An 18,608-nucleotide genomic window follows, 5' to 3' on the forward strand; every position below is an offset into this window, starting at 1 on the left:
CTTTTGATTCTGTGTAGCTGCAAATTTATCCTGGACGCCTTCTAAAGGATCTCCTGCCTCCTACGAAATCTGTCTAAGTTAACTAAGGGCTTGCTTAGCATGCCTACAGAATAGCTTGTGGCAGCTTCTGCACGCCTTCATCGCTGCTAAGCTCGGCACTGCTGCAAATGACAGCACACTGCTGTTAGAGAGGATGGGAAAATCGAAAGCTGAGAGTTCACTGAAAGGACTATGGCAATTATGTGAAAGCTGGTGCCAGCTAGTGGCAATGTTATTTCATGCCACTTCCGTGACATTACTTGGCTCCCAAATACTTATATTTACAGAAAAGTGCATGGCAAGTTACATGCATTGCCCTTTAATGCATTTAAAACAACGAACCAGGTCCACTACAAATCCCACAACATCTTTCTTGAAAGCAGATCTATCTAATTTTGTGAGACGGTCAAATTCCAAGCTGGATAGTTACATCCACATCAGCACAATTCCTCCCTGCTGAATTCGAGCTGAATGACGTATTCCCCACTTAGGGCCTGAAGTTGCACAAAGCCATTAAGCCCTCGCTGCATTTTACCCCAGGTGTAGTTACACTTGTGCTCTGCACCAGAATGCTGCTGGCTGGCATGCACAGCTGTAACATTACACAGACTATATATAGAGTTATTTGTAGTCCTCTGGGTTTAGGATGATGGTATAAACACAAAATTACTATTTATAAAATCCATTTAAATATATTCAGTGCTCTAATCAGTAAGAAAATGAAGCACATTAAAATAATTACTTGAACTCCCTCCCAAAGGATGCTCGTGTTCCAGCTGTGTGTGTACTGGAATCACGCAAGCCAGCCATGACAGAAACTCACCACTGAAGTTTAAGTGAGGCGATTGCTTCCACATGCAAAGGGAAACCTGGGGAAACAATGACTGCATAATCGTGTAGGGCCAACAATCTAACACTAGAACAGGATATATGACTGCAGATAAGGACAATGCTGGCATGGAGGAGGAGGACTCCACGTTTCCCCTGGGTCAGAGAAGAGACTATTTCCAGAACAATGAGCAACCAACTTCAGATCTGTGAGTTATGCCTCTGCAAACCTCTGTCAGAATGCCCTAGGCTCTGATCCCAACGTACAGTTCCTTCTGATCACCAATAGTGGATATACAGGAGCTTTTTTTCCACTTTCATCTGTCAAATATGCTCTCCTGAAGCAGTGCTTATGGATGTAACCTGTAACAAGTACAAAAACGCTAACTGAGAAAATCTCAGCTTTCCTGAGTGCACTTTCATTCAGTTAGCACCTGCCAGAGAGCAGCAATGAGAAGAGGGCTGAGTCTTTCACACACCCACCCCAGTGCCCCCGGTTGTAAAATATAGCTAGAGAAGTTTCTCATCTCCACCACACGGAGCCACATGGACCTTGGTAGAGTTCTTCCAAGGAAAACATCTTCCTGGACCTCAGAGCAAACACTCACAGCAGGCAACACTGAACTAATATGGATGTTTCTGTGAGATTCAATAGCTGAACGTGTTTTTGTTTTCTACTGTTTTCTTTCAATCACCTTCAACCCTTCATCTGTGGGAGGACAGCAAGTTTGGCAGAGAAGAAACGTGGGAAGCTGTGCTGAAGACACAGGGCTGGAGACAGAAGGCAAAGAAACTCCCACTGCATCATCTGCATATGGGAAATGAATGCTCACCAGGCATCTATAGACATAAACTATGTCCAGAACAGGCAAACTGGAAGGACCAAACTGTTGCAAGCTGAGCATCCTACCATCCTGCTTTATATCCTATCCAGGTAGTTACACAATCTCCACAGCTGGGTTGTAAGTTTGCCCCTAAAAAGGGTCAAGAATAGATAATTTCATGGAAAGCAAGTAAGAGTCATCCTTTATTTGCATGAGTTAACTGTACTTTCTGCTGTCTTTTCTTCTTTTTCCTCTCTCTGATGAGGAAGGTCACTGTATCAGACTATGACCTTGGTTTTCAGACAACATTCAACATCCAGAAATGCTTCAGTGGAAGACCAGTGGGGTTGTTTACTGAGATTCGATAAGTTGCCAATTGGACAGCAGCTGGACTGGAATTAAAACAAATACTTGTGTCACTTGGCAAAGTGACAGTCGAGCATGCCTTGCAACCTAAGCTTGTGACTCAATTCACAGAATATAAAGATCTGCCTGTTTAAATATCTAAAGGCTTCACAGCTGTGAGCACGGATGCACACACTGCTAGCAAAACAAGGCTCTTTCTGTTTCTTGTTCATTGTTTTATCTATCTGAATTTCAATAAAGAAAACACAACCTGTAGCTTCTCTCTCCTTTGACATGAACACTCTCGCTCAGTTTGTTAGGACAGCCAGGAAAGCGTTTCGACTTTTGTGCCCAAATCCTGCTGGACTCATAGGGGAAGCCGTGAACTCACATGGCCAGACAAAATAAATATATAAATTCAGATAAATTCACACAGTTGTGAATTTATAAGTGGCTGAGGAGTAGGAGAATGCCTGAGGAGTGGAGGCAACACCTCAGGAGTACAGCCCTGCTGACCAAGGACCAGAAGGCACAACTGAACACATACATTTTGACAAGTTTGCTCCAGGCCACCTGCCCAGTGGATAGCAGCTGTGCCACGACACTGCTCCAGCCTGCAGATATTCTTCTCTTCCTTTGAGGCAACAATCCACCCGCAGGCACAGTGCCTGCACCTACCTACCACAGCTCTGGGCATGCCATCAATGAAACCACTTGGCAAGGCAGAAAATGCAGGACTCCTCTGGAGCTGACTTCTGTCTCTCTGTGAGCTATTCTCAGCTGCTCAAATTTTCTGGTATAGGAAGCGAGATCAAATTTTGCCACTCATTTCTCCCCCAAAGAAAAAAATGACTGAGGCCAGCCTAGGCCACAACAGGGAAGAAAAGGGAAAGCAAGGCATCAGCGAGATATCAGGGGACAGACTCTAGTGTGGTGGCCATTAGGACACAACCCAGAAATAACTGCTGGGACGTGCACCAACCTACCTCCTCAAGCAGCCAGCCTGGCTCTGCAGGGCTCTGGCAAAGTCGGGGCTAGCTGCCCGTCTGCTTCCTCCCCACCAATCTGCCGCTCAGAGCAATTGCCCACTTTGTCTACAACCAGAAGAGGCCCTGAGTCCTTTAAAACTCTCTTTTCCAACCAAACCAAGTGATAGCAAACCTCTGGCACCAGGGTTGATCGAGCTTGACCACAGCAACAATGAACAGCTTTTACAAACTTCTGGCACCAAGCCCCCAAAACATCAGCCCTCAGTGGCCTCATCCCTTCCAAACTGTTGTCAGGAGCTAGCTACATTTATGTTTATCCACAACAGATGCAAAGCTTCAATCTACCCATGTGCCTTTATTCCTCTGGGAAGGTACAAAATGGGATGAAGGGAAGCCACGAGGGGAAATCTACTGAAATAATAACAAAGGTAGAAAGAGGAGACAGAAGAGCTCTTGCCTGGGGAATACCCACCCCATGGCTCTGCGCAGTCTGCCAGGAAAAACCTCAGGCTGAGGGAGGATGTGCTGTCACTGAAAGATTTAGGGAGACAAAGGAGAAAGGACGGAAGGGAAGGAACTGTGTGCGGAGGAGAGGCTCTGGTGAGGGGTGCAGAGAGCATACGGAGGCAGAAAAGCACAGGAAAAGGTGGGTTCTCCCAAGCTGGTGAACAAACATTAGCTCAGAACTTAATTGTAACTGAAGAAATGCATGCACAGGGCTGTCACATGCTGTAACTCATGAAGTACTCACGTTCTTTTGACAAAATTTATCACTGCTTTGTTCAGAAAAGCTGGGTCTGAGTCATTTTAATCAACTGCTGTCTCAAGTTCAATGGAGTAAACTGAATACAAGTACTAATGTCAGTATTAAACTGCTTTTTAAAGCTCTTGTCTTCAGCCTACAAACAAACTGCACAGTTCATCCATGGAGGAAAGAGATGAAACTCAGCTCAGTTACTGTGATGTGTTCCTACAGTTGTTTTAAGATTCAGAGCTAGAAATGTCTAATGTGGTCTTTCTGGGACCAAACAGAGGGAAAAAATACATAACTGGCTGCTTGAATTCCCTACAGAAAGCAAAACCCTAGGAAACCCTCTGGGCAAATAGAGAGCAAACACAACAGCAGGCAGAGAGCTAACCCCTGGGGGAAAAAGGGCTCAGGGCTATACTTTATTTATTAATTGGTAATCACTTCACACCTTGGGCCTGAGCACAGGAACTCAATTCAGCAGTTCAACTGTTAGACTAATTCCTGGTGATCCCCTGGCATGGGACAGATTGCTTTCTCCTAACCCATCCTAATCACAGCCCAGGAGATGGCACAGGCCAATGGCTATTTCCAGTGGGCATTCTGGGTATAGCAAACCTCTTTTGGAGGACAGGGGAATATAACAGAAAATATTTCATGAGCCAGCACTGTTAAAAGATTCTGCACCTCTAAAAACCAAGGCATATTGCTAAAAGCACTGCTGTAGTTTATTGGTTACTTAATAATATGTATCTGCAAATGTTGAAGTAGATGGATTAAAGACTGATAAATAGCAGTATTGCATTCACTTTAAGGAGAACGGAGAGAAGATAAGTCAATATACCTAATATTTTTCCTATGATGTGAAATATAATACATATCTAATTTCGCAATCTAAAGGATTTTAGTAAAGGGATACTGTAAGCATTATGGCTTACTAGGAAAAAAAAAGGCTTTAATATAAATGCTATGGCTAAGAGAGGCTGTAACTGTATGCTTACAGTGCCAAATTAAATGAAATAGAACTAGAAAAGTGCCACAGCTACAAAAGCAAGTGCAATACATTCTTTCCCGACTGCACAGGTGATCTCCTCTTACTCAGTATTATGAGTGCTGTTCTGCACAAAGCAGAAAAGGTCTCTACAGATGTCCAGGAAAACTTGCAGAGTGATAACACAGGTGAACAATGCACCTAACTCTTAAGGAGAGCAGAAGACGAGGTGACAGTACACATCCTACAATCACATTTCAGGTGAATTTTAGCACTGCATCCCAAAAATATAATGTAATTTTGAGCACTTTTCATTCTAGGACAGTGCACTAAAAGGTGCATCTCCAGGGTGTAAACTTAATCAGAAGTAAATATTCGAGATATTCCTAATTCAGACAAGAAATCTTTCTGTTGCTAAGCAGCCCAGACATGGACGACGATCACTGCACAAATACAGAAAGTAAGCTTTTGTGCATGAGAAAAGCTGAAGAGCATAGAACTGGCAAGCGAGTTGCCACCAGACATGAAAGATCAACTTGCCACAGCCCTGAATGCAGGGAAGAAAATCAGCACAACTGGGATGTCTCCTCCAGGCCAAAGGAACCAGGCTATTACCAGCTTCCACCTGGATGATCATCACTGATACAAAAGCAGGAAAAACAAGACCCTAGTTTAGCATTTTACCCCTAAGGACAGTGCATTTAACTGGATATCTGGTAGTTCAGCAGCACAGCAGCAGTGCTGGGCCAAGTCCAAGACACAGCCTTCTGGCCCAGGAGGAAAAGTTGTTACCAAATGAAGCGCGCTGACAACATATGGAGGCCCCTGCTACTGGAGCAGTTTCATCCTTACCCAGAAATAAAAAAACCTGTAAGATTATGCCAAACACATGATTTAGTTTAGGTCAGAGCTCTGCTGCTCAAAGCACTCTGGCCACTGATATGGCTGGCAATGGACTGCCTTGTTTTACTGTTGACTTTTCATCTTTTCAAAGGATTAAAAAAAAACAAAAAAAACAACAAATACAAGGAAAGGAATTGTAGATTTTTTAAAATCTGAATTTCCCATGCAACAGGGAACTGTGTAGTACTAAACATGTTTATCCAGTCTATACCACCTTCTTTTTTATTCATTCCCATCCCAAACTAACGTAAAGCATGTCTGACAAACTGAAGCTGCAAGTCTTTCAAGTTCCTTGTTTAAAGCATGCATGCACCTACCACTTCAAGGGCATGAAAGAAATGTTCACTCCAGAAATACCAATTCACTGGAAACTATGCTTCTTTCTTTGTCCTCTTACGTAGACATCTATTATTCTCAGATGGCTTAAAACTGGGATGCAGTGCTTATGTCCAACCTGATCTCCACCGATGTGAATTAAAAAAAATCTTCCATGGAAGCTAGGTGACTTAGAGGGAATTAGAAACAATATAAAATGGAAATGAGAATCCTGAATGTCATGTTTGTTTCTGCTGTGACCGTGTACATATGAGATTAAAAAAAATAATAAATACATACCAAGAAGTTTTTATATAGGAAACCAAGCAGTGACTTAGAGAGAAAACCAGCAGACTGCATGATGTGTCATGCTGCAACTCTCTACCAGTGAAGGCCTTGTTTCTTCTTAAATAAACAAAATTATTCTGATTCACTAAGAATTCTGCCCTCGAAAGGAATGGAAGCAATAAACTAAATGAGGATTAAGTACCAGATCTTTTCATCCTTCAAGGCATTAAAGGACCAAAATAATCAGACTTTCAAATGCTACGTCAAACTCTGCAGAGCAGAAAAGCAAACTTCTTGCTTGTTTTGGCACAGCAAATTCTTTACAGCTTACACTTGTTGTAACTCCGAAAATACAACATTCTGTTTGCTAACCCAATAGATCATTTTCCTATCCAAAAAAGGACAGCTTCTTTTATAAACACCGCCAACTAAAGACCATTCTGCGGGAAGTACTGCGTTATCTGGCTTCTCATTGTAAATAGTTGCTTAACTTTTTAAAACATCTCTTCAACAAAGGAGAAATTCTGAGTAATTAAGCACAAGTTTTGTCAAAAGAATAATGTTTAAAGTCCCCAAGTGAACTGTAAAGGATGAAATATCTCAGGTAAAAAGGATGCTATCTGGACGTCAGCAATTAAATGTGATTATAGTAGCAGAATCAAAATCCTTAATCATTATAGTCAACCTGAATTTTAGATTGGGAGACCCATGCATAGAACTTGGTGTGAATGACCACTCTGCAAATGATTCATGGAAACTGGGAATCAATAAGAGAGCGTTTGGGCTCGTTCCTATCAGTTACTGCCTTCTTCTAGGAAGAAGCATTTTGAAAGCCCACACTGGTTCAGGAAAAAAAAAAAACATTCAGTAGAGGCTAGTGATTGTGGGTGGCTCAACCTATTCAGCTGAATCCACCAGCATGCTTACTGAAGGTCAAGAACTTATCTACTTTGGGCTTCTCTACTTGGGTATCTGAAGTTTGAGGAACGCTAAAGAAACAGTCACAACTTATGACCCCAGACATGGAAAAACTAAATTTACATTCAGTCTTCAGCAGTTAGAAATGCTTTTGGGAATTCAGTGAGAATTTCAATCTTGAAGTGGAAATAACCATCTGAAAATTATTGGACAGATACACAAACCCAGATACTACCTTTAGCAAGCTCTGATTCAATTCCTTTCTTTCTCAAGCTATTATTGCTTATGTCTTAGATGCATTTAGGATGTGATATCTTCAGAGAAGGGCAAAAGGAAAGATAGCCTATATGTGAATCTCATGATTGAAATGTTGGTTCTTTTGGTCTTTGTGCTGCTATAACTTCACATCATTCTAGAGACCAGTCAGCTCAGAAGTAGTTCCAGACACAGTAAACCCTAGTGCTCTCCAAAGTGGCATGTCCTATACTGTCTGGTGGCTTTACAATTTGCAGAAGCACCCTACAGTGTCCAGTAGAGCACCTACTGCAGTTGAGACTGTAGTCAAGCCATTCACAATGTCTCTCTCTCTTGGATTCCCTGAGGAATGCACTGAAGTGGCCCTACAAACTTTCTTTTCTCCATAAAGATACTCCTTTATGAATCTATAGGAATCTATCTGTAGGAATACAGCAGAGGCCTCTCCTCCTCTGTCAAGCCCAACTGAAAACATTTTATGTTACAAAATGTTGGGATGAGGGAACAGAGACATAGAATAGCCTTATTTTTTTTTAGAAAATTAGGCAAAAAATTAAACAACAACAAAGGCCTTGACATCCATACCTGATTATACCAAGAGGATCTAAATCTTCTTCCTCCTCTTCCTCTTCTTTTTTCTCTTCTTTCTTGGCATTCTCCAGTGTTGCAAGCTTTGAAATCAAGTCAGGTGTCTTCTCCTCTTTGAAAAAATCCAATGCATCATTTTCTTCATCTTCTTGCTCTTTGTCGTCAGGAATGTTTTTACCCTTGAAGTCAATGACACCAGTAGATTTTGTTCCTGCAAAATACAATTACAGATGCAAAACTGAAAATACAGGACAACAGCCATGTTTTATTTCATGCCCTACACCTGTTCCTCGTGATTTTGTTTGAGGAATGAAGTACACAATCAGCTTTTGTGAAATTCTTCCAATACTCCCAATTGTTCCTAGTTCTGTTCAATCCTGTGTCATTATATTTCTCATCTGTTTACTGATTCAAAGTTGTCAAGCAGATAAAGACAGAGGAAATGAACTTTATCTAAAACCTAGCAGCATATGCCTAATCTTCTCCTTTATGTTCCTTCTGTAGTCAGTGGAAACAACAGAATCTCCAGTCAGTGACTCATCACATCTAAATACAGTTGTTTGACAATAAGCTTCCTTCTGAAGTGCCTATTTCTCCCCATTGGCTACTGAGGGGGCCTAAATGCTCCACTTTGCCGTAGATAACTAACCTTCATATAACTAGAGGAGACAAAGTCCACTTTTAGTTACTGATTTAATGAGCTTGAGCTAAAATACAGCACTGGACAGCATGAAAAACAGTCTCCAAAGCAGTTCTTCAATTTACACTCAGAAATGAAGTCTGAAGTTCTAACTCTTCACTGTGCAAGATCCATCAAACTGAACAAACTCAGCAAACTGAAACATTGAGAAAGTCTTGTTATAGATTACATATGACACTATATGTATAATCTATATACATTGAGAAAACTTGTTATATGGAAAACCTAGGAGTGAGAGAAGAGCTCATAACTATTCTGTTCTGTGAAGACTCTGGATGTTCAGGAATCCAATTTAAAATAATGAGACTAGCTAAAAATAGACTAGCTTAAAAACACAATCGGTAGATAAAATTCCTACCTTTAACCTTTTGACTTTTTAACATGGCAAGTGAGACTCATCTCACCTTGCTTTCATGACTGCGTGTGCCTAGTCAGCTAAGGCAGAATATAGTAACTAAATATGCAGGTCTACACTGAAGAAGTGGTCTTACACTCCCCTTCTAGGCAAGGGACTGTTGGTGAGTGCAGACAGTGGAGGTTAGGATGCTGCATATTTTATCCCCATGTCAATAAACATCTACGTTTTACCATGTTAATTCTCGCCAAACACCTCTTTATATATTGACTACATCTCCAATAGCTTAAGGACCTGTAGTGTACGTACTGAAGTTCATCTGGTTTGGTAGAGTGAGACACAGTATTCTAAGACAGATTTTGATAAACAGGTCACATTACTTGTGCATAATCTGTCCATAGAATATAAAGACTCGTTCAGCTACAGACATCTGTGTCATACCCATAAAAGCTTAACATGAATTCTAAATTCTCTGTGGTCTACTTTCAAGAGAATGCTGACAAGGATGGGGGAGAAATCTAAAACCTTACTTGGCAAAATCCTTTTGCTAACATTATGCAGTTTTGCCCCCCTTGCCTTTAGAATGCTCCTTTCGATTGTGGGTTTTGTTACTGATAAGGCTTTGGTTACAGGGATGCACACTTGCTAGTCCCACAGAGGTCCCAACCTGTCCACACTTCACACGTTTGCAAAACAGTTTGCACATGATGATTTGCTAGTGCCTCGTACCTTCGGTTTGGTTCCTCAAAACTAACACTACACTAAGAATCCTGCACAGCACCAGGCTGATGTATTCCCTGTTCAGCAACACTTAGATGAATTAAGAGCAGAGAGCCCATGTGTTCCATTCATTCACTGACTTGCTGCTACATCCAAACAGTGTAAGAAAGGATCTGTACGAACCATTGGACGAGGCATCAAGAACTGGACACGAAGCTAAGGAAAATTAAGGAGAGAAAAAAAAAAGCTAGAGAATGGGTTTAACTAAGAAAGCACCAGACTTTTCCTCAAAAAGTCGTTGCCAATAATTTGCTTTAGGGTCTACTTCAGCAAGACCTAGCAGTTTTATTAGGAATGAAAAACAGACAAAGCATGGAGCAGTTATTCACTAAGGGAATCCTGCACTGTCCTTTCAGGGACCATCCCTCTGCTAACAGTATATGATTATTTAGCCTTTGAAACTTACATGTTCTGAATCACAGCTTTAGTATATGCCTAAGGGAAATTAGAGATTGTGCAACTGATACTTTCATAGTGATCATTTTGGCATCAGTACTTCCAAAGGAGACGTATCCACTGAAAAGAGGGGAAAATGACAGCAAACGTGATCAGAAAAAGTGGTGAGGCATTGACACAGGCTGCCCAGGGAGGTGGTGGAGTCACTGTCCCTGGAGATGTTCAAGAAATGTGGAGATGTGGCACTGAGGGATGTGGTTTAGTGGGCATGGTGGTTGGACTAGATCTAAGAGGTCTTTTCCAACCTTAATGATTCTATGGTTCTATGACTGCATAGCACTGTAGATGCACAAGAGAATATTTTTAGTGACTCCCTTTACTCTGGCATTCTCTAGCTCTTGACTACCTAAATCAAGTACCTAATAAGGCTTGTAGTAAGCATGTTTGTGGGAGATGGGACACTCACATACTTTAGTTACCTAAAAATTCCAGTAACTCAGGGCTCGTTGCTAGATCCTCATCTTTTGAGATGAATTTCATGATATCATTGAACACTGCTCTTCGTTCATAGATGTCAGATTCTCCCACAAAGAGAACTTTTCTAGGCAAGAGTGGGAGAGAAGCATGTGGATACCGTGCTGACAGTCTCTGGTAGAGCTCCTCTATCTCGCTGTACTTCTTGGACACCTGAAATAGAATACGTTGTCTGGGTAAGTTTCTTTAAAGGCAAGAGGGAGATATGGGCAGCAAGCAGCAATTTAAGAACTGTGAAGCATTAAACCTGGAATCTGAAGTGGAAAAACATGTATTACCGAAGAGCTTTACATATATAGCCTAGTAAAAGCTTGTTATCTACACAGTCAATCCTGAAGCACTGTTGCTGGTCTTCTAATTCTGTTATTAAAATCTACTCCCTAATGAAATAGAAGTTCATTGCCAGATACCCAGCGTCCATTTGTCTGACTCATCAGCTAATTAAATACTGGGAAGATCACTGCTCCAGATACTTTCCTCTGACAGTTACAATTCCTGTCTGCTAAAAGCAAGCTATGTGGTGACCAGCTTCAAAAGACCGGAGGCATAGCCAGGTATGTACCTGATGGAAGAAGCAGGATAAATCTTTCTACCACCACTTCAGAAGAAGGTTTCTCATCCTTGCTGGGTTTCGCTGTGCTTCTGACTGTCAGGGCCTAAACAACTGGCACATTTGCTGCCCTGCACAGCACCCAACACAGAAACTCAAGGGCAAAGACCTCAGCTGATCCCTGACTCCTTATCTATGAGAAAATAAAAAGAAACCACCACTTGGCCATGGTCTACAGGTTCTTGTATAGTGAGAAGATGCCAACAGTGGAGTCACTCCCTCTGCATACAAAGACAGGAAGTCTGAGGAGAAATAAGGCCCAAGATACCACAGGAAGGTGATAACCATGGGAATGCTGGTTAGAAATAGGTTGGCTTCTATGCCAGAGTCAGTTTTGAATTCAAGACTGGAAACCAACACACACAAAAAATCCCCCACAAAAGAAAACATACTGTCTGTAATTGATATTATGGTCATAATGGAGATTGACTGTCATGCTATGGGACTGTGGTATTATACAGACAATACATTCATCTTGATGCTCCATAATCTATTAAAGTGTTTCAATGAATACAGAGTTGGATTAAAAAAAAAACAACCCAAAATCTAGTGCAAGCAGAGTCTGTATGGATCAGATCCTCTCTCAGAGTGGAACATTTATCCTCCTGTAACACACACTGGCAAACTGTAGTGGAGTGAATCCCAATTAGCAGTGAGATATAAGAGATGGTGAGACACAAGCATCACATCTGCCATCTTGGGATAGAAGAAAGCAGAATACTTCTACCAACGCAGCAATAATAGAAGGTCAACCCACAAGAAGCACAAAAATATCTGGGAAATAAGCTAGACACTAACCCAGAACCCATAAACTAGACCTATGCAAGCAAACTTAACAGTATCAGGGGTATATTCCCCAGCAGTGAAACTTGATAGTGTTTGATAGGAACCTTATAGTGTCTACTGGAACCTGATAGCATCTGGCACAGTTTTGCCTGGGCAGCTAGCACTCCCTCAGCTTAAATTTTCAGTCCAAGATTTAGCCTGGTGCAGAGCACTCAGCAGCCAATTTGGGTACTGCCAGTCATTGTGAATGGTAAAAAAAGGTTTCATACTATAGATGTGGCCAGACTGCTAGCTGGCCTCCAGGTCAGAGAACAGGCCCTGACATTAACAGAGACACCTAGGCTAGGCCACTGAGCTACACATAGCCATAAAGAACAATAGCCACCCTAGCTTTCATGCTTCCCTGCCTTTCAGAGTAATTATCAGCCAACCCAGATGATTCGCAAAATGTTTGCATTTCAGATGTATGATGATCACTCCGGGTTCAGTGTCCACCAATAAAAGGCAAGCAGCTCTGCAAGAAACACCAGAACCACAAAAACAAAACTGAGTTGATTGGGGAATGAAAAACTAGGATTTTAGTACTGCATCCTGTATGCAACACAGGTAAGTGTAGGCAACGCTGTACTCTGCATGCAGGATCTGACACGCAACTCAGCAGCCAGGGACTAAAGGGATGGCAATAAAGAGATGTTCCCAGAATAAGCCAGTTCTCTCTTTGAAAAATACCCCAGAGCAATTCTGGAATTCCTGAACTGCCGTACATTTTTGTTTAGCTGTTCTCCAGTAGCACTCTGAACAGGGTATGACACCAGAGTCCCTTCCAAACATGCTGTATAAGCATGGGCGTAAGGGCAGTGAGGAAATCACTGGTATTTTTTCAACAGAACAAATAAATATTACCTTCTGCCCAGAAAAAAGTCAAATCTGATTTGTGAAAAGTGCCTAATATCTAATTGTGAATCTGTGTGTTGCAACACCGTGCAACAGCACGCAGTGTAATAATGCTATACTCAAAGCATACTGACAGGATACCCAAAAGCCTGCAACACGCCATGCAGACTAACATCCAGAAGTGTGGGGATGCCCTCTGCTGGGATAACCTACCACACACACAGGATGTGAAACCTGCAGCCCGAACCATTCCCCACCTAAGCCCAAGGCTGTGCCCAGCAAGTCCCTGCCTCCTGTGACTCTGCTTCAAATCCTGGCTTACACTTTGATGTTTTCTGACAATTTTCCAAGGGAAAGGCATGCAGCAAGTTAAATCTTCCTTTTCTGGGTTGCCCTTCACAATCCTTTGAAAAGAGGCTATGGATTCTGTGGTACAGAACGTCAGGTTAAAAAACAAGAGGTTGCTCTAAATCCCACTTCATCGATGGTATTCAGTAAACGAGATCCCATTTGATAGATATTAAAATATTTGTCTTATGTCACCTGTAATTCCTCCAGGATCCTGCAATTATCCTCTCCCCCTCCCTGCCTCTACCCTAAACCCCCACCTGCTGAAGCCAGCTCAAGTGCACTGACTTCAAGGGAGTTCTGTCAAGTTGCAATATCAAAGGCTCAATTTACTTAACTTCAAAAGAGTTAATCACACAGATAGAGCAAAGCATGTGTGTATTTGCCAGGTCAAGACCCTATCTGCCTGTAACAATTAACATTCAGCTTAGAGCTGCAACAGAGACAGGGATGGGTTGAGTGGCTTTTCTTTTTGTTTTTGCACCAGGAAACAGATAAGTAAGTCAAATATGATCACACATAGCTAGAAGTTTAAGAAAACCACGGGGAAGTTCAAAGTGAAAGACTGCAGTTTGCTGCTAATCCCTCAAATCTCATGCATGTGCCTTACCCCCCTCTTCACAAGAACCTCACGCATCAAAGTACACACTGATGCCTGTAGGACACAATCCTGGGACTCTCAGATGTGCATAGGAGAATTTGATTCCACTCAGTATTAGTGGGATTTAATGTCTCCTTTCCCTAGGCTCCTTTTAATGCCTCAAACTTGTCTTCATATGCTTTCTATTAACAGTGAGGATTTCAATGAAACAGAGGCCTCAGACAGAGTTAACTCAACCCCCTCGGCCAGCCAGTGCACAGTAATGACTAGACTTAGTTTTACAATATTTCATGAAATTCATATCTGCAACTACTTTCTAAAAGCCCACTTCTTCACACTGTCAGGAAATGTAAGTGCAGCAGTATTATCCCTTAAAACATCCAGCAGCTTTGGATATGGGAATCAAAAGCGTCTGTACCCATAGACAACACAGACCGAACTTTCACTTGTATGTTTCCAAGGTAAGCAATACTCCTTACCTACAATTAATGCTGCTTGGTGATCTCATGGTTATGCATTATGGTAGATTTTAATTATATGACTACCTGCTTCTCCTCACCTGTTTCACCCAGCAGAAAAGCAGCACTCTAATATTTCTTCTTTAATCAACATGAACTCTTAACAGCTGCTGAACCTACTGCTACACCCAACACTCCTCTCCCATCACAGAGGTTACAGCATGAAGGAATTTATCTTCCCAACATACCTGCGTGGTCAGGAAACAGCAGCCCCAGCTCAGGGATTGTGAGGCTCACAGAAATTAGGCCAACATTTGCCAACAGGCAAGAATAAAAACACACCCACACGCTTTTGCTCCTTTGTTTTATGAGAGGAAGACTGTTCTGTAGTAGATTTCTCCTCAAAATGTGCTGTGCCTATCCGACACCAATACTTATTTGCTCAGAAAGAACTTGACTAACAAATGGTACTTGTAAAAAAGAAGTAATTAAACCAGGCACAAATAGAAAGAGAAGGCGCTATCTGTTGGGTGGGTTTTTAATTAGGCTGGGAAGGGAGAAGCTCGTTGCTAAAGAAGGTGAGGTGTGGCCAGAAGAAATGCATTTAAGATAAACAAAGCCTTTTCTTCTCACAGAAAATGGTACATCTGTAGACAATAATTAAAGGTTACCTTTGCAGCAGTACTTGATGCAGCATGAAAGATAAAACCAATTTCAGTGTTTCAGTAGGACAAGAGGATTCCGACCTTTGAAAGAAATGCAGCTGAGTTCTCCTTTAATTACCAAATATAACCTCAAGGTTAAGCAGTTCTACAACCCATCTGCTGCATTTTACACGTGGCATTTTTTTTTTTTTAATTAAAAAATCCCTTCTGTTTCTCAGAACGTAGATCTGAAGGTCGCCAGGATGTGGATTTCTTCTTCTGTTAACGCTTCACAAACATTTCATTTGAAATGCTGATTTTGCACAGTCCCATTATAGCTGGGGAACACAGAACTCTGGATTGCTCAAACCCACAATGAAGGGCAGTAGCTCCCCAGCTCAGATATGAAGTCTCTTTCTGCTGTGTGTCTAGCTTTGGTCAGAGAACCTTTACACATCTTGATCTACTGTGGTCTAAACCACAGCACTGAGGTCAGCGCAAGTTTAGGGGATGCTTCTGTCCTGCTCACCATCTTTTCCCAGAGGACATGAAGATGTTTTACATGTAAGAAATACTGTGCAAGCATATGGCTGCCTGCAGCTCCTTGTAGCCCAAAGGACAGAGAGTTTCACTGCTGCCACCTAGGGCATTAGAAGGTAGAGGACGTTGACTTCAATTGGAAGCAGGCAGAAAAGCAGCTAGACAAGGAAAATAAATTTACAAGGGAAAGGAACAGAGGAAAGAGGAGGAAAAAAAGAAAGAAAGCCAAAGGTTCCCAAAATACAGATCAAGCTCCCAAACTGGATTATCATAGACAGAGCCAATGAAATTCCTACCACACCTACCAGTCTTCTGTAACCTGTTACCTCAGCACTGTGGCACCGGCTCCTTCCTCCAACCTCCCAAATTTTATAATTTCAACAATAGCAAAAAAATGTTCAGTCTCCCACTCTGATCACACACTTGGTAAGGCAGAACAGCCACACTGTTGTTCTTGTTTCCTCTTTCAGATGTCTTATCTCACTCCTCCTTGCTAAAGCACTTCGATGTTTTAGACCTGCTGCCCAATGGAACCTCCCCACTCACCTGGTTCTCTCACATTTAGTTTGAAAACCTTCTGGGGAAGGGTCTCAGTTTCTGCTTGTGCTGGTACAGCACTAAACACAACGGGGCACTGTGCAGACACAGAGCACTACAGGTGACATACAGTCACTGCCTTTTGGAAAGAAGTGACTGAAACTCAACCAAAGCAGGGGATTCAGATGCCTAAACACAGCTAGAGGAAGATGCAATGTACAGTCTTCTGCTTCATTCTATTCCAAGACAGTGCCAGTGCCCTTACATCCTATGTCAAAGTGCATCACCCTCCACAGGCATCTCAGGTGCTACCAGCCATGCACAGTAAGCAAATGGAGTTTGCCCACATCACAGATGCTCTGCTATATTCTTCTCAACAGTACTGCAATGGGAAAACAGTGGCTGCAATGGGAAAATACTGGTCAAACGTAGACATCTAACCACAGAAAACAAACTGCCCTGCCTAAACACAGGCATCTATGCCATCTGAGATGTACCCAAGAGTGTGCAGGGCAGCCAAATATCACACAAAACCTATAGGAGACCCACAGCATTGTGAGGGCTTTTTGAAAAACCCCAGGGTACCTCAGATAGTCTAGACAGTGAGTGGCATCCAACTCAATTAAGCCTTAAGCATCACAGCCTGGAGTCAAAGCCCCCCACCCCAGCTGTCTAACATGCAGAATGCTTTCCCTTTACAGTCAAATAGTAGAGGCATTTCCAGAGGATGAGTCACCCCATCCCCCTTCTCCCCAGTGACCACAGAAGCAGTGACAGACTCAGATTAAAATATCTAACTTGCAGAGAGATAAACTAGGACAGGTGAATCCCTCTGCTCCTTCCAGTAATACATACAGAAGACTCACTGGAATTAATCGATGCAAAGCATCCATTCTCCAACCACTCAGCTCAGAGTTTCAAATTACTTTCATATACCAAACTATATAATATATCAGATTTAGTCAGCTGGAAAAAAAAAAAAGTATCAGATGAGACAAATGTTACTCCCATCGGGCTACACCACAGTTTTCTTCCTCATAAAGAACAAAATGTCAGGAGGTGTGACCTGAGAAGAAATCAGAAAGGTTCACTTCACTTGAGAAGAACAGCTGAGTGGAAAATTCTCTTGCTCAGAGAGAACAGACATGGGAGTGGATAACCTCAGCAAGCAGGGGGAGCACAGTAGGAAGTCTGCTGCTTCTCTGTACAGAAGAGCTGATTTCAACTCCTTTTTCTAAGTGAAGCACAGTATCAGATAACAAAAACCATTTTAAAACCTTGAGTTTAGTCAGGCTCCTCCTCTCACAGAGCTGCATGGAAATAGTGCATAATGCAAGCAGGCACTACCGCACAAAAATAGCAATTCCACATCCCCTTCTCTCATCTGCCCCTGTCTGGCCCTTCTTCTGTCCTTCAGCAATGACTGATGAGGGCTGTGCAACTCAGAGGCTTAAGAAACAGGTGTAAATTAGTACTAAGCAAGAAACACCCAAACACCATTTTTAGCCAGGACCAGCTCCTCAGCTGTCACTACAGAATGGCCACACGACAACTGCCACTGGCAGAAAGAAGGAAGCACTGCAAGAGAGAGAACCACTCGTTCCCCCTGGAACAAGAGAAGAGAACAGTCTCTCTTGCCAGCACTTTACCATAGGCTATCACTTAAGTAGTGAAACAAATGTCAGAGATCTGCTCCTCACCATCGACTTTTTCAGAGCATTGACAGGTGTTTCTTTATCTGCAGTTCAGACTGTGTGCATATCTGTTTACCAGCTATGTCCCATTGAGCATGAGTTATACTAAGGCTAATGGTCTACCAGGTAACCACACACATCATTCTAACATTACAGTTAACATCAAAACATCTGAAAAGTGCAGATGCTGACAGCATGCAGAAGTTCCTGTAACATCAGAACCAAAATAATCAAAGTGGATTAAGAGAGAGAGAGGAAAAAAAAAAAGATTGCTAACATGGCACCAATTAAACACTTACCATAAACTGAACAACATCCTCAGGTTTGTGCTTTGCTGACTTGAAGGCAGCCAGTCGGGTAACGACGACAATGTGGTACTCCACGTGGCCAGACATCATCTTCCCACGGACCTCCTGGTATTCTGGCACTGACAAATCCAGCCCAGTGTGTGTATTCTGAATTTGCCTAGGAAGGAAAATACGCACAGAGCTCAGGCACGGGCACACACACTTTTAAATGACCCTCTCTGTGGATCCAATTCAAAGCTCCAGAAAGTCAGTACTCCCGTTTCAACAGGGCACAGGAGAGACCCTACACCGCAGCAATACAGAATTGCACAGACATCACCTATCACAACGTGAAATATTACATATTGGTTTTGAATATTATAGTCCCAACAAATGCTGCTTTACCCTGCAGG

General features: G+C 42.3%; 1 protein-coding gene across 2 annotated transcripts in view; it reads right to left on the minus strand.

The window, feature by feature from the left end:
• Positions 1 to 18,608, minus strand: part of HS1BP3 (HCLS1 binding protein 3) — a 46,622-nt gene that overhangs the window by 25,914 nt on the left and 2,100 nt on the right. For both annotated transcript variants that reach the window (XM_419977.8, XM_015285057.4), the window contains exons 2-4: positions 18,208 to 18,373; positions 10,742 to 10,949; positions 8,029 to 8,242 (exon numbers count right to left, since the gene is read on the minus strand). In XM_419977.8, the coding sequence (XP_419977.5) occupies positions 8,029 to 8,242; positions 10,742 to 10,949; positions 18,208 to 18,373 (588 nt within the window). The remainder of the gene's footprint in view (positions 1 to 8,028; positions 8,243 to 10,741; positions 10,950 to 18,207; positions 18,374 to 18,608) is intronic.

This window comes from Gallus gallus, chromosome 3 (genome assembly GCF_016699485.2).
Source record: "Gallus gallus isolate bGalGal1 chromosome 3, bGalGal1.mat.broiler.GRCg7b, whole genome shotgun sequence".
Lineage (NCBI taxonomy): Eukaryota > Metazoa > Chordata > Aves > Galliformes > Phasianidae > Gallus > Gallus gallus.